This window comes from Lagopus leucura, unplaced genomic scaffold, assembly GCF_019238085.1.
Source record: "Lagopus leucura isolate 7727_CA_CO unplaced genomic scaffold, USGS_WTPT01 Super-Scaffold_100017, whole genome shotgun sequence".
Taxonomy (NCBI): Eukaryota; Metazoa; Chordata; class Aves; order Galliformes; family Phasianidae; genus Lagopus; species Lagopus leucura.
This window is the reverse complement of record NW_024962271.1, coordinates 2,979,869-2,997,041: the sequence shown is the minus strand read 5'-3', so window position 1 is coordinate 2,997,041 and position 17,173 is coordinate 2,979,869. Positions and strand designations below refer to the sequence as shown.

The following is a 17,173-nucleotide window of genomic DNA, read 5'->3' as shown; positions in this document are numbered from 1 at the left end:
TTTCAGAATAAGGCACATCTCATTTTTCAGTTTGGGCCACACTATCCATTATCATTTTTAAAAGAGCTGGAATCAAGCTGCTCATGTCTAGGAACATGTGAATATTGAGATGGTGAGGCTTCAGCAAATGCCGAGTGCTGGTAGAGAGCCTCAAAACACTGCAAAGAGAGCCAGGTGTTTACTTAGCAAATGCACAGAGAGCTGTGTGTACACCTGCACACAATTTGCTTTTGAAGTATTTCAAGTGTTGATTGTATGATCGTAGCATGCAGCTTCAGCCACATACAAGCAATGCCTAACTTTAATAAACACGCTGTGAATTTGATGTATTGGTTGTTTGCTTTTTCAGAGCTGATTTATCTGCCACTTCCATTTCCAGATTTGATTTATCGGTCAATTCCTTTTCAAGATTTGATGTATTGGTCATTTTCTTTTCAAGATTTGATGAAAGCACGTCGTGTGAGCCCTTTCAGATCTATTTCTGAATATTACACATCTATCTACTGCATAGGTTTAAAATCTTAATTCCAAAACTTTCTTTATTAATAATTCATCCCTTTCTATCTGGAGCTAGCCCTTGCTTTACACGAGTATAATCTGAATTAGATGAAACAAGCAATTGCAGTGGACATAAAATAAAGTAACTGTAGTCTCACAATAAATTGCACTCTGTGAAGCTTTAAAGAGAGTCTGGAGATTTATTAAAAACCATTAACGCAAAATAGGTAAAATTTCAGTTTTAGCTTCAACATTTCCATGCTCTAGAATCACATGAAAAAGCAAATAGAAAGGAATTGGTGCTTTGCTGTTCTGACTGCCCTGGGGATGCCAGGGAGGGAACCTCAGAGTAAGGCACAGGGCTTCTTGCTGTGATAAAAAGGCACCAGAGCAAAGCTTAGGGGAAATATCAGAGACTTGGGAAGAAGCTCTGTGATCCCAGTTTTACACCCACTGAAGCCAGTGCAAGGTTCACACCCAAGTCCCCTTGGTGTTGGAGGGACCCAACGCCTGGTAAGAAGGTGAGAGGCTCTCACCAAAGCCAGTCTGCCATACTGCCACAGTGGTCCCAGCACTTGGCCAAAGCAGGTCCTACATAGAGGAACCACAAGAGGTTCAGACACCATGAAGGGCAAGCTGGTAATCCCTTCTCCTGCCAAGTGGGTTTGAAGCCAGACTTCAGAGGGTCATCCACTGAGTGGGATGAAGACCTGACAGAGTTCAGACTCCATAGTGAAACAACGAAGGGAGCAAAGTAAGCCTGACTAACTGGCCAAATTCCAGCAGCTGTAATTAAGCTCTGCCAAGCTAAATTCTCTCTGCACCCTCTATAAGATACTGGTTTGTTATCTACTTCCTCATCTGCCCCAAACTGTGGGCAGTGCTGTTTTACACATTCAGATAGCTGCTTGAAAGGAGCTGTATCCATCTCTTATCTACCTCACAGGGGCGATTTGAGGGCTAATTAATAAATATTTGGAAAGATAAAAGGTGCCCAGAAAGTACAGGGCAGTACTATTTCACACTCACCTCCGAGCGGATCTCTATAAACTGTATAATCTGGGAATTCAAACAGTCCAAGGAATGTGTTGCAGACTGCTGGGGAGCTAATGCTGAAATACGAAGAGGCTCCAACCTGCCCAAGGCTGAGCACCAATGCTCCCACTGAATCCAAGAGAAACAGAGAGCACTTCTCATACAACAGAAGATGCTCAGCTGCTCACAAAATGAGGTTAGCTTTGAGGAAAAATCTATTTGTGCTTCAATACACCTTTTTTTTTTTTTTTTTTTTTCCTCCTGGTAGCAGCTCAGGACAAGCACCACCAAAGTCAAAGGCAGCTTTTCCAGCACGTTTAACCTAAGTTTGATTTGAGAAACACACAGAGCAGCAGCTAGCTCTGAGATCTCCATGGCTTCTTTCCCTGCACAGCGAGCCCTGGAAGCAAGAAGTGTGCAGAGGTAGAGAAACATAGAACAGAGATGCCAGGGTCAAAGCTGAGGATGTGTGTTCCTACCTCTGGTCTTGCAAAATTAATAGAACAGTAACAGGAAAAAAAAAAAAGCCATAAGCAAAGGATCCATCCAAAGCCCACTGAAACTACTGCAAGGATTGCTACTGCCATGAGAAGGACTTCAGAGGAGCTCATACATCCAGATGTTGTCACTGCTTTTCTGTATGACAGATCATGATCAACATAGCCAGAAAGCTGTATCTTAGTGGGGTGACTCACCAGCCTCCTCATTGACTGAACACAGCATCACTTCATGCTACCAAGGAGAATGCAGAGAAAGCTATTTTAAATGATACCCTCCCATGCTCTTAAGCTGCTAGAAGCACCAATATAGAAGGCAATGATAGGAAGTTCTGAGAATGGACTAACTGCTACTATTTCCTTCGCTATAGAAAACACTGTAGGCTATTTTCCCCCCTTTTCATTTTTAATATAGTGATGCAATTGCAACATGGCTCATCCTTTGGAGGAAATGAAGATTGCTCAATCAATCTCTGTACTTGAGAATATTAAAAAATCCAGCACAGCATAGCAGAAGTACACAAGGAATTTCTCAGCTCTTTTCTAGAAGGGCTAGCAAGGAGAAGTCACCTGCTCCCCACAGCCAAATACCTTGAATTCAGTCAGACCTAATTACCCATTTCCCATAAAGCAGAGCAGCTCATGTTGTGGCCCTATTAAGTTCTGGCTGAGGAAATATCACTCTCACTGAAGGCCTTGACCACAAAGATTCGGAAGATGACACTCTGAGGTGGAAAAGCCCACCTACACCTCAAACAGTGGGGTCCACAGCCACGTGGCTGAGAGCACAGATTGCAAAGGATGGGACAGTCCAAGAAAAAGTCTCTGGACTTTCTCTTTTTTTTTTTTTTTTTTAAAACATCTCTAAAGTGATCTGAGAACCTTAATTTCCGTTTGCATCCAGTAATGACTTCCTGTCCTCCGCCGCTCCAGAAGTCAATGCTACTCTGTCCAAGACAAATCATCCTCCTGAGATAGGAAAAGGCTCCTGCCCCAAGTGAATAACATCCAGCCCCCTCCTACTTTCCCAGCAGAGCTTCCCCCTCTTTTTTCCACTATGCCAGCATTTCCCACACAACGCAAATCCACACTGGAATCCTTCACACAGCAGGGAGCCAATTCTCACACCACAAAATGCCAAATCCCCCAGAACGCGTAAAACAAACGCACTGCAGTTTGCATCCTGCACTTGTCGAAAAGCAGAAATGGGTCTAATACTTTGTTTCTCATCTGCTGGCTTCTCTCTGAGACAGCGTTTCAAGACAAACAGGTTGAGCGTGGGTATGACATGGAAGTGGTTTTGGTGAGGTTTTGTACAACCTAGTTCCCACCGCTGTGCACAAAGCATCCGAGTGCCCTCGGCTTCAGAGGTGTCTGCTGGCAGTGTGGCTCGGACAGGAGATGGGGATCTCAGCTGTGCTGACTGGGCTTCCGAGAAGCAGCTCACTGCTTCCATTACCCCACAGCTTACTGTGCTTCCAGCAACAAGAGGCAGAGCATCACCTGTCACAGCACCCGTGTCAACGGAGCTCTGAATGTGCTGCCACAGGAAACTGCAAAATTACCCTTCCTAAAATGGACAGTGCTTACAGTGCAGTTTGGAGAAGGAAAAAAAACCCCAGCAGCACAGCTATTGGCTCTCACTCTGTTCACCTATTGCTGTACGCAGGGCATTTACATCTACAGCACAACAAGGAACAGATGTTGGGTGATTGAAAAACTTGAGCCTTCCATTGTTTTATTGTCTTGTCACCACAGAGAAATTTGCTTTAATTTACTTTAAAAGTAAATGACTTGATCTTCATAAAACTGGTAGCAAGTCACAGTTCTTAATGAGGACGTTAAGCAAGGATTCTGTTTAACAACCAGAGACACCAATTCCAAATGCAGCACCTTATCTGAACAAGCACATCTATCTTCCCTTTTGGAGCTTGGTGGTTTATTTTCAAGACATTCAACGTATCTGTGTGTATGTGCATGGTGGAGGAGGGAGGGGGAGAAGCCTGTAAGCCCTTGAAAACCTGTGCAAAAAATTTAGTCTTCTCTCCATCCCATCTTTATAATGCTTGATGGTATCAGATGATACCAAGTAAACTCCTTTTTTTCCCCCCCTGAACCCTCCTGGGTACAAGATAGATTGCAGTACAAGTCAAGGAAATATGACATAAAAAAAAAACACAACAGGAATCCAGCAACTTAAAGCAGTGACACCCAATTTTCTGGAAATAAGCTACCAGCTAGTATCACTCCTAGCTGTGAGCCTTGGATTCTTTCTGAATCTGAATTAAGTTCTCCAGACATTCATCTCAATGCCAGCATTGCCAGCACAATTCAAGCTCTAAGCACCAACAGAGGACACCATCTCATTTGGGTGCTGGAATATGAAAGAGATCTTCCAATCACCTCATCATCACCACTTGAGATCACTTTCCACCATTACTAACAGGAGTGCATCCAATTACACAAGAAACATCACCTGCAGCTTTTAGAAACAAATGGACACCCACACATCAGGGCACAAGCACATTCCCTCCACCACCTCCTCCAAAGGTTGGGTGTTTCCAGAACAGTAACCCTTGCTACAGCATTCAGGCTGGATGTACATGCACTGCTCGTGGCACAGAGGTGCAAGAGATTTTCACATGCATTCACAGAGAAAGAAAGAAACAACCAAGTTCAACATCCAACTGATGGAGCCAGAGAAGTGGGCAGTGCTACATGGGCACAAGAGCCTTTCCAAGTACAGAACTCACACTGGCTCCCAGTTCAGAGCATTAACAGCACTAAAGCTGGAGCACCAATTTCTCTGGGATTCAGAGTAAACAGCTCTAATTAGTCCAAAGCACTCCTTCCTGCAGCTCCCTGTTACCCCCTTGCCCTGGCACAGACAAGCCCTCAGCCAGCTCCAGTAGCCTGAGACAAGCTGAGCCCAAGGTGTCAACAGCTGCAAATACAATGCTGTTAATTTAATTGGGCTGTCCACCCTTGATATTTGAAAAGTCCCTTTTAAGTGTTACAACTTTTTCTTTAAACAACTGAGTTATTATTTTCTTCTGAACTCCACTTTCATTTTAATGCTGACGTTCAGTTTCTTTTGCAAGCCAGTGAAAGGGAAACTCTCCCAGTAATATACCACCCCCTCCAACAACTGCTTCCCTTTTGATGCAGTTTCAAACAGATAGAGCCAAAATAAATTTTATCCCAGAAAACTAGAAGTTAAGCTTAACTTATAAAGCCTTTGTAAAAGGGGAAATCTTGCCAGGCTTATCACCGTGACAGTCACAGTTGTTTAGATTTATTATGCAATGGTAATCACATTATACAATAAGTTTGCTATAGTAATGCATTAATCACTTTGTAAAGAAAAATGAACTTCACAAAGGAAGACAATACATATTTTTTCCCCCCTCTTCTTCCCCGTAGTATTAACAGGTCCTTAACTCCAACCTTTAGAGATGGAAACACACATTTTCACTTCTGCTGCTATAGCTCTGATGTGAGCCAACGGCTCAGCAAGGTTGCTATCATTTTACTTCTCATTTCCCAGTGAAGTCTCTCTTTAGATCTTCAAAATGCTTGAGCTAAAACCTCTACTCATTAGTTGCTCTGTCTGGTTCAACATACATTTCCAACTTGTATACTGTTGATTGAAATGACAGTTTCAGTGGGGTTCATAGAAGAAACATCCCTAGAGAATACCTTGTTGCAAACAAGGTACAATACTTTTGCTTTACACAAGGACACCTCCCTAGCAGCCCCTGCACAAGTGCCCAGAAGACAATGCGAAAAACAAGACTAGCAGGCTCTGATTCCCCTCATTTTTCCAAGAAGCAAAGTGAACATTCATTGATTGAGCCTTACATCACTCCCAACGTAAGAAAACAACAACAAAAAAAGTCTTCAAACCTACCACAAAGCCCACATCCGTGCAGACAGCCAAAAAATCCTCTTCGGCCCACCACCATCAGCAGCACATCGAGAGAACTTCCCTCTGCTACAAAGAAGGAACCAAAGCCACCCAGCTCAGCTGGAGCAGCTTTTGAAATGCTAGAGCTGATTGCGTGCACCTGAGTTGCTAATGCAATCAAGGAAACTCATTATGTGATCTCCACGGAGCACCTGGGAGACATACCCAAGTTGTTACCTGCAACTGCGAAACTACCACCCCCCCTTCTTTTTTATATATACAATTACAAAAGGTCACCATATAAGATGCCATTTTTAAAAACATGTTTCCCAGTACCTATCAGCAAATTCTGGCTGTGCGTTGCATTACAGAACTCCTGGTACTGGACTAAACTCACAGGGAGCTGCAGTTAACGCACACCTGTACAGAATGCTCCCGAACTCTCTGTCCCACCGAAGAAAAATTATCAGTGTGAGAATTAAATTATTCCCCTCTCAGACGTTGTGAAGCCTCCAGGCACCATTCTAACACTCCTTTTCAGCACAGGTAAATTGAATACCAGCAAGTTTACTGTATGCAGGCTCTTCAGAGGAGATATTAAATAGCAAAGTCATGATTGTAACCTATGAAAAAAAAACCTGAAAAATGCGGTGTTGTTTAGTCTAGAGGAAAGGAGGCTGCAGCAAGCCATAACAACAGCCTTCAAATATGCAAAGGGTCAGTGTGGAGAGGCGTACGTCGTGCCTGGTGACCGGGACACAGCGTGAGGGACCTGCAAGACTCCTCTGGACCAGGGGAAAGGGCTTGGAGCATCTGCAGTGGCCAAGGTCTGTGCAGTAGCGTCTGGGGGGGGGGGCGCTGCCGCCCCCCCGGGGGGGGGGGGCTTCAAGGCCAGGCTATGCAAATATCTGTCAGGGATAACGCAATCTATCCGACCCGGGGATGGATTACATCGCCTCTCGAGATTTCCTGCAGCCCTGCTTCGCTTATGATTTTATACAGTGGAGCCCCAAGGGTAATTTTCCCCTCTGCCCGAGATATTCACTTATCTGTTCAGAGCCGGGGCATTATCTCTGCCCGTTTACTTGATCTGGGCTGTGCTCGTGTGAACAAAAAGGACGGTGTCTGCAGGCAACGTGCAGCCCTGCCGTCACAGCGGTGATCTCATGCTGATCAGTGAGCGGATGGCATGGTGGTCAGTGAGAGAACGCAAGGATTTGGGTCAAAGTTTGATGATTGCTTTGTGTTAGAAAATATGTACGTGAATAATTCTAAAGTTTGGAGTGGATTTTCCTGGCACAGAATGGCTTGGGTTGGAAGGGATCTCAAAGCTCCTCTAATTCCAAGCCCCTGCAATAGGGTATGTGGCTTTCTGCTGTGTGACAGACATGGTGAGCAGGGCCACGATGCCCCATCAAGCACCCAATGCACCCACCAGGACCCAGTTTGGTAAGGGAGGAAGGAGAAGCTGTTGGGAGAAGTTCTTCAATTAAATCTTGCTGAAATTAAATTGATTTTTAAATTGTGTAAAGCTTCAGTAACTGCAAAACTGTCCCTTTTAAGAAAAAAAAACAACCAATCACCAACGTTCCTTTTGCTTTAGATTCTCCAGTTTGATGTCTATCAAACTTCTTCTTTTGTAGCAATGCATTACACAGAGCTTTTCAGTGCTTTCTCCCCCAGAACTGGAGTATTTATTCCATAAATTAAATTAGCTTTCTTGATTGCAAGTTGGGAAATGTACAAGTATCTAATAAATCAGAAGAAACGCTTAACCAGATCCTACGTCAATAAATATTCCTCACACTTAATCTGAAAGCCATTAGGTAGTTGGGGTGGTGACTGATTTAACACCAGCCATTCAGTTTACTTGTGATGCCACATTATTTAAACTCAAGACTTTAAACTAAGTACAATCCAGATTTAAACTTTCGTTTGGAATTAATTGCAAAACTTGAAGGATTTTTCCTTTTTTTTAAAAAAAAAGAAAGAAAGAAGAAAGATTTAATTAAAAACACAAGATGAAATAAATATTTTAGGCAACCAGCAACAAAATGGGAAAATACCATGTGTTTGGAGTTTTAGTGCCCTCTGAGTGCTGGAATTTATTTGCAGCAAGCAGAAAATAGACAGCAAGCATAAAAATTCAGCAGATTCCCGCTAGTAAAATTATTTATCAAGCTAACAAGGGAGGAACCCTTCTAGTAGCAACAAGCCAGCAAGGAAAAGACGTGCCTTTATATTTTACCTTTGGGTTAGCACACCAGTAAAAATGCCAACTGACAAGCACTTCACATAAACATTTCTTTCTAAATGAGCTGCCTTGTTAGAAAAAAATCTAAGCAAAGGAGTGCTACAGTCAACAGACAGAAAAACCCAGGATGAATACTGCATCGCTCCGTAGTACAGAAAAATATAAATAAAGACATAAAAATAATGTGGATGCATAAATGACTTTAATAAATTAACACTTCATTTTGCATTTAAAATAACTGCTCAGGCTATAAATCTCTCTTAGCTTCAATTCCACCCAGAAAGAATGCATCCCAGTTATCTGTTATTTAGCTCTTACCCTTGGAGCCGTACGTATACACATACATACAGACATGTGTTTGCTGTACTGTGCTACTCAAGCCCCATTGCAATATTTACCATATCTTCTTTTACAGCCGAAACCCCGACGTCGGCTTTACAGTTCAGTTTAACGATAGCAAACTCTGATTATAAATTATAAGCGGCTTTATTGCAGCCCGAAGAGGGGGAAACTGGGAGACCCTCGATTTCCTGATCCCAATTAAATTTTAAAGAAACAGAAAAGTGACACATGTTCTGCAAAGAGCAGAGCTCCAAGGAGAGCTGCAAATTGTTCCTGTCGGCTGCGCAGAGGGCCGTCCCCTCTGAGCACTGCTTTGCTGGGATGAACGTTTGACAATTGCCAGCAAGCTTTAGAATAAAACCAAACCAAACAAAAGAAAACAACAGCAACGCGCATCCCAAGGATCTCTCGTAACCATTATTATTCCATCGCAGAAAAAAATATATATATAGCTTGTGGGAGGGTAAGTGGGCAAAATCAGATTCAGCAGTTTGTCCGATGCTGTAATGCAGGAAGTAAAACCTGCAGCAGTTGTTGACAAAGAGAAAGCAGAAAGGAAAGTTTTACACTATGCTGAGTGGCAGAAGGGATGCCTGGCTTGGGCAGAACTTGTGACCGATCCCCGATGGTTTTCCGGCCACAGTCCTGAGCTAGATCCTGCATGGTTCACTCTGAATGAGAAAGATAGAGGAAAGGTGGAAGAAATCAAGGAAAAAAAAAAAATGTTTTTTTTTTTTTTTTAATTAAAAAAAGAAAGAAAAATTAGAGTTTCTATTTGTGCTTTTCTCCCCTCCAAGCCAGGCATTCTTCTCGCCTCTGCAGCAGCCCACAGTGCAGGGAGGGAATGCAGCATCTCCCACTCCTGGCCGCGCCGCTGCCCAGCGCATTGCTGGGGCTGGGGGAGAGCCTGGCTCCCAACACCACCCAAGGGCCCGATCCGGCATTCTTCTCACACCCAAAGATTCCTGCAAAAACAATGGGAGTTTTGGGCGTGCGGGAAACGGCGAAGCGAGCTGGCATTTGTTAACTGCTGATGGATTGCATTAATATGAATATTTGTCTGTAGGGGACAAACACTTTTGAGAAGCGAGCGCAACATTATGGGCAAGACATCAGCAATAATAACCAAAAAGGGTAGAGAGAAACATCACTGATGTAAACCATGAAATAAATAATATATGTCAACCTTTATGTTTCTTGCCTTTGATCTGAGAACAGCTGACATTAAGTCCAGGAACTGATACCTTTTTAGCTGAGAAGATACTGGATGTCAAGTTAGGTTTTTTAGTGCAAGGCCAACATGTGAAAACAAAGCTAAAAGGGTTGAAGAAATGAGTACAACAGAAAACAGAGATTATCTCATGTCATTGGAAAGAAAATGCTGGGTGTTTCCACAGAAGCTGAGTAGTTAATACAGTGCTGACTTTGCTTCCCCATTCTCTCCTTATTAGAGTTATAATTTGGGTCTGACTGACAAGGAAATAGATCCTGAGCACAGAGAGGGAGCGCTGCTGGCAGAGTCAATGCAGAATGAGGTCTACAGCATGCACGTGTGTACGGCGCTGACTTCCCTCCCCTAACTCACCTACATCCCTGACATTGCTGACATCCTCCACATTACCAACATCCCCTACACTGCCTGCATCTCCTACATCACCTACAATACCTATATCTCCTACATACCTTCCACCCCTCCATCACCTACATCGCCTACAACCCCTGCATCCCTTACATCCCCTATGTCTCTCACTCCCCAGTCCGTACCTCTCTCTCTTCCTTCGCCTCCACCTTAGCTGTTTGGAGGTGAGCACAAAGCCCCACAAGCAGGTGTAGCTTTGAACCTCCTGCCCTGGTGGTGCAGCAGCAATCTTGGGCAGCCCCACGCTGCGGAGGAGGGCTGCTCTTGCCTTCAACCAAGCAAACCTGGCCATTGCTTCTTGTCTGATTGCTGCCCTCGCTGCAGCATCCCGCTGCCAGCATCCCACACCAGGGGTATATTGGTGCTGCTGCACGGAGTGCAGAGCAAATGTGCTTAATTTAGCCCAGGTCTTAATCCCGGTGACTTCGTTCGAGCAGAGAAGGGCTGGGGAGCACGGCTCTAGGGTGTCAATAAGGCAGTACAATATCTCTGCACAACGTGAAGCCAGCTATTTAATTACCTATCACTACTAACAAAAGCTCTCTTTATTTTTATTAACTTTGGGAGAACGAGGTTCCCCATCACCAGAGTATGTTTAAATAATTACTGTGCAGACTAACACGCCTGCAAACACAAAAAGAGAGGGAGCAGAGAGAGGGGAAAGAAAGGGAAGACATAAACTCAGCCTCGCTTCCCAATTTAAACTACGAATGACCCCGGGGTCAATTTTTCAGAGTATCTCAGATCAATTCAATTCTCACCTCCGCTGCCTACCTGCTACCAAATGAACTTACTGTGCCTTCCAATAGGCAGAAACGACTAAAAGGAAATCGCATTTAGCTGCATCTGAATAACCATGGTTATTAGGCATGCAGAGGAAAAAATACCATTCCCCTTCTCCTTTCTCCTCCTCTGGTTGTCATTCTCACCTCACTGGTGATTAAGATGTAGGATGCTCTTGCAGATTGTTAATTAGGTATTAATATCTGCAAGGGGCCACAGCAAGCTCCTACACCTGAGGTCATTTCTCAGAAGTCAGGCTGTCTCCAGTGACAGTACCTGCAATTCCCAGAGCTAGTTTGATACCCACTCAACAGCTGGAGCCAGTGCTTCTTTCATGTCTGGTTTCATTTCCTATCTGAAATTATATGAGTGCTAATATCTTTATTATCTGTCCTGTAGGAGCGTAGTGCTCGAGCACGGCACAGCGTGTCGTTCAGAGCCTTTCTTATTTATTTATCTTTTTCTTTCCCCCTTATGCTGTTTTTTTCGAATATTTTCAGCAAAAGTCTCTGCAGTTAGCAAATTTACAGCTGAAGACTCCATTGCAGATTGGAGGGGGGGGGGTAGAAAGTAGGAAGGAAAGTAATAATCTGGGGACAAAAGAAAAGAAAAGCTGCACCACTGCTGAATAATAATGGCTTGAACCTTGGGAAATAAATGAGGAGTTACAAGGGCAACGTGACCTCTGGACATTGTGCAGGTGCACAGCTCTTTAAGGAGCAAGCAGTGAGGATGCATACTTGGTGTTTGAGGAGAGAGGTACACCACTGAACCACCATTTGCTCCTGTTTTGCCTCAACCAAACTCCATATCAGGGTAAAACCTAAGCTACATTCCATTCAGCAAACCACCTGCCTCGTGCAGAGGTTTCTCACCCCAGTGCCAACCCCAAACCCTACAGACTTGTAAATTCAGCCCTTGGATGAGAGCAGAGTGGGCAACACAGAAGGCCTCCACCAGCACAGAGCTACTTGTTGGCCCCATTAATTATCCAGGTTTATAACTGTGTAAACTGAGACATAAAGAGATCAACAGCAAGAGACCTTTAGAAGACACCTCAGATAACAAGTTTACAGTGCTGCTGGATTTTGCTGAATCCAGAATCAAAGAACTGGGTCAAAGTCTCACGAGTGAGTCAGGCTGCAGCTCCCAGCTCCTGCTTTCTTCTCTCTCTAACCATCGGGACTATACGTGGAAGCCTGAGAAGTCATTTTACACATGGGACTCTACATCGATACTTTTCCTGTCTCATCCATCTCCTGTATTTTGGTACAATGTGAGTCATTTTGTAAGCAGCACAAATTAAGAAATCCAAAAGAAATGTTTTAAATATATATATACATGTATGTATGTAAGCAATTAGAATTATTAGAATCAAACAAAAGCAAAAGCCACATTTCTGGAAAGAAATGTTTTGTGTTTTTTTTTTTTACTTACATAAAGTGACTGTAAATTGTACAAAATACATTGTAAAGAGAGAAAGAAGGGAGATAGGTAACTGTTCATTTCTGAGCAAGAATAACAGCTTGCATCCCATCTGAAAGAAAAGATTCTCATTTAGACTTAATATAGCACATCTGCTTGAAAAATACATACAAGGCTCCCATTGACTGCCATGGGAAACTTGCCAATAATATTTCGTGGAATTTATCTAGATATCAGCTTTGAAAAATAAAGACGTCTTAAAGGGAGGGCTAATTCAAAAATGGGAAGTTAAAAATCATTCACTCATACCCAAAGAAATTGGGCTGTTTTTACAGTTCTCAGCTTTCATTTGCAATTTTATCAGATATATGGCCTTAGAATAAAACTTAGCTGAGGAGGCCTCGCTGCAGGGAAGTCAGGCAGTTTGACATCGCGGGCCATGAAAGGAACACAAATAACAGTCAGATCTGCTTCTACGTCAACAATACACTCAAAAAACCATGGGAGTGCAGAAGGCTTTCACAAAACACAAATCTCTTTAAAAAATGCGTGTGCAAACACAGGAATAGCACGGAAATGCAAGTAAATGTACACGTTAGGATTGCCATGATTTCCCTGGTGGGAAAGGTCTTAGAGGTATACTGGAAAAGGAATAGCAAATGTATTTCTCCTTTTTACTGCTCCTTACTTTCTCCTTAGTTTTAAGGCTTGTCCAGATAAGGAATTATGTGGTAAGATACAATGCAGTGCTACCTATTCCCAGGGCAACACTCCTGCTCCAAAGTAAAAGTGGATTTTCCTGCTTAGTTTATTCTGAAAGCAGCTTAAGCTACACTGCAGGGGAAGGGGGAGAGAGGGAGAATCCATTCTTAATCCCAAACTGGAACATCCATCCAGGGAATTCATGGCACCGCTACCGCTAGATGAATTCAGATCTTGCTTTTTATTAGCATGATTCCCCCCACAGATATTCATGTGGTGGAAATCTGGGCCCTGGGAATTCCGTGGGGTTTCACCAAAGCTGTGGTGAGGCCAGGAGCCCACTCAGGGCCTGTCCTCCCAGCTGGGATGGAGACACGGAGCAGTTCAGATCCCTTCCCTTAGAGCACGGCCAATGCCCTTCACAGTCCATAGCTTTGCCGTGCGTTTGAAACATTAGAAGTTACGCACAGTGATGAAAACCAGCAATCTTGGAAATCCTTCACAGGACTTCCCTTTGAAAGGAAAATTTGCCTTGTGAAATACTGCTCAGCAATCCCATGGGCAGGATGCTGCTGCCATAGACCCCAGAGGGACACCCAGGTGACAGTGTCTTAACTCTCCAGTCCATTTGTTGAAGGAATTGCCTTGAAATACTAAAAGCAAGCCAGAAGTAACATAATTCCTTAAAGGAGTCAAGTTAGTAGGTTAGACCACAGAGACCACTGTCCACTACTGGAGATTTACAGCCTGAAATCCCCTTACCCAAAGCACCTGCATGAATACCGAGTGAGAGCAGCTCCGGAGCGCACGGAGGTCTGAAGTCCTCATCTCTGAACTTATTATTCCTAATATCACAGAGACATTTCCCTGAATTGTCCTTCTCCTTTCCAAATTCCCCATCTGACCAGATGTCTCTCTCTTTCTTGCTTTCACCTGTCAATCACGCTTGCAGCTGAAATTTGATTTCTCTCCCAACAGTAACCTTAGATGAAATATTACCATAGGGGTCAGAACTGCCTGAACCTCGCCATAAAAGTTCGTTAACTCTTCCGAGACCCAACAGCAATTCGCTTAAAAGGAAGGGATTTTGCTGCTGTGTTTTCCTATTGTAAGTGACAGTGTCACCACAATGAATTGGAAGAAAGGAGTGAGGAATTGTCCCAGAGAGCAGCAAGTTACGTCCTGAGACCACAGCAGAGAAAGAGCTTTTGCCTTTTTTTTTTTTTTTAGTATATGGACAAAAAGCATTTGTATTGCTGATGTGATTTACAGAACTCGTATATAAATTAGAGGAGCCAGGAGAGGTTTCCTCACGAATTATCAGACCTGCAGCCCTTAGCCTAGAAAGAAGGTAAGACAGCAGGAGCTGCACCCTCACAATGAAATACCTCCTTGGAAACCTACTCATGAAGAACCCCAAAGAGCCCCTCTGCAGTGCACTGCATACCTCTTCCCCATTTCTTTGTAATTAATTTCATGAGTTAATCAAATATTGCTTTATAACAGCATGCTGTGTTTGACCAAAGTGTGGCAGGCCGTGCTCCTAACTAGAACAGGAGGTTTTATAACAAAACACACGCCAGAGCCTGTGTCATTGCAGCCCTGCAGCTCATTGAAGCCACTTAGTATTTTTTACAGTTGAGGTCAATAAAAATCAGATTCTATAGGAAAAAAAAAGGAAAAAAAAAAAGCATGCTATTTGAACCTAGCAGGGGAAGGAGCTGAACGCTTAATCCCCGCATTTTCCTGACAGTGTGTTTTGTAGTCAATGAGAGTTTGAATGAAAACAAGTTCCATGAGAAAAAGCAGTGCTGATTTAGACCCTATTGTGAACCAGGAGCACAGATGCTGCCTAACACACACAGCCTCATGACTTCCACCCAGAGATGAGGGACATCTTCAGGAGACCTATCCTTAATCCCTGCAGCTGATGCCTGAACGCCAGCATTTGAAGGGAAAGAAAGAAAACATTTGCAGAGGATTATAGATGAGCGGTGGGACATGGGACGGCTGACAGAAGGGCAAAGCCCAGCACTGTGGATGCTCTGTGCACCTGAAGCCAGCTTCACCCCACAGAGCACGTCCCCGCTGGGCAATGGGAAGCCCAGCACCCTCCCCAGATAGGTAAAGTGCAAAGGAAAGTGGGAACATACCTTTTGTTCTGACCTCAGGTAACAGGGATTTTCACATCACCGTTGTAGAAGATTCTCTCGGGTACCTAATTTAGTAAATACATTAAAATATGCTGTTATTAAAAGGAATTCTTAGCATTGTAAAACATGTCTGTTGTGCCACTACTGTACAAATAGGGCCTCTTATATTCAAATCCTGTATTTAACTCAGACAGTTGCTTGCGCTGCTCGTTAGCTGTAAGAAGAAGAAAATTAGCACAGCTTAAAGTGAAACGCTCCTTGCACATCTGGCCTCTCCTTTGCATGAATAGCAGGAGAATCTCACCAAGAAGTTACCTTAAAAACATCTCTTTGCCTCACCGGTGAGCACTACCTCCTATGACCTGAAAGCACGCCACTTTCGGCATCGTTCTCTTCATGGTTATTATCAGCTGTGCTAATCTCATTGGCAAAATAAGAATCCGTTTGTGTACACATTCCCTTATTTCCCAGACAAGTCGTTCAGTAACAAAAGCAGAGCTGTCACTGCTCCCGCGGTTGCTCACGCTGTACCAATTCCTACTGTCAACATATATTTAAAATCCAATTTAAATAAAGAAAAAACAATTCAACACACACGGAGCAAATCTCTGTATGCTAAATGAGGTCAGGCAGCGAGCCGATCTGCCTTTCCTAAATACGGGAATTCTGCTGTGTCCCTTTGGTTAACTTGCTCTCCCTGCTCCTACACACACACGCACATCCATTTCCCATAGACACCTCCAGCTCCATCCTGGTGGTGTCACAGCACCCGGCAGAGGGGACCGCCTGCTCCCCCAGGGGCATCGATCCATTAGCAGCTCCACTGAACTATCAGCTTATTAATAAGGAAAGAGTCTCAGAAAGCGAGACAGTGCTACAGCAGCCAGAGACACGGAGCAGATCAGTTAATTCCAAAGGGCTGATAACTGCCCTTTATTTCATCTGGCTGAGCTGGGGTGAGAGCTATGCTGGAATACGTTTTCTGCTCCACGCGGTGTTGTTTTAAAAGGATTTCACAATGAAGGGAGCTGAAAGACTGCATGCAGTCTGGAGACTGTATCTGGTGTGACATGAATATAGTTTTTGAAACAGATTTAATCTTACGATATTCCCTCCTCTACAATGACTTTGCAGGAGGAAACCCTACGGAAAGGAAAATCTGTTCATCCCACTCTGCAAACACTGAGTCGCGCTGCAGACGGCACATCTCTTCCTACATATCAAATGGCTTTCATCAGTGATTCTGGAAATACTTATGTTTTAGGGGAGGGAGAGAGGGAGGGAGAAAAAAAAAACGGAGAAAAAAAATGTAAAGAGCTACGTCTTATTTGGTTCACTTTGGGGCTCGTTTTCGTCGTCTCTAATGTCTCAGTGCAACAGCCCCAAGTGGCTGGGAGAGCTAAGACTAATTCCTTCCCCATCCCTGTCGGTTCCCAAGGTTTTGGCAACGCATTTTTGTTTTAAAATTGGAGAAGTGGGGTTCAGGGTGCAGGAAAGGGAATGTGCTTGCTTGCTGTTAGAGAGGGCTTTAAACTTAATCGCATACACACTCTGTCATATATCCACATAGATTTGGGAAACTTGGCCTTGGAAAGCTCTGTTCTCTGCCGTACTTCAGATTCCTTAAAAGCCATGAAATGTAAATCCTGCCCCCCCACCCTACTCAGTCCCTGCAGGGATCTCAGGGCCTGATCCAAAATGCCATTAAAAAGATTCCCTTTAATTTCTGGGGGGTTTAGATTGGACTCTGTGTGAGCACAGGTGAAAAAGAGAAGAGAAAAAAAAAGGGGGGGGGAGAATTGAGAAAATGAAAGGAAAGAAGAGAAAGGGAAAAAATAAAGAAAGAGGAAAAAGAAGAAAAAAGAAGAGGAGAGAAAAAGGGAAAAAGAAGAAAAAGAGAAAAAGAAAAGAAAAGAAAAGAAAAGAAAAGAAAAGAAA

At 43.6% G+C, this 17,173-nt stretch overlaps 1 protein-coding gene across 6 annotated transcripts in view; it reads right to left on the bottom strand.

The window, feature by feature from the left end:
* The window catches only part of MAF (MAF bZIP transcription factor), a 157,580-nt gene that overhangs the window by 131,966 nt on the left and 8,441 nt on the right, over positions 1-17,173 (bottom strand). For 4 of the 6 annotated variants that reach the window (XR_006180159.1, XM_042877002.1, XM_042876999.1 and 1 more), the window contains one exon: positions 15,236-15,300. Coding sequence is in view for 4 of the 6 variants with exons in the window: in XM_042877002.1 (XP_042732936.1) it covers positions 15,267-15,300 (34 nt within the window). In the remaining 2 variants the exon portion in view is untranslated. Of the gene's footprint in view, positions 1-5,940; positions 6,030-8,376; positions 9,499-15,235; positions 15,301-17,173 lie in introns of those variants that run through there. The other 2 variants (XM_042877000.1, XR_006180160.1) reach the window with 2 other exon arrangements.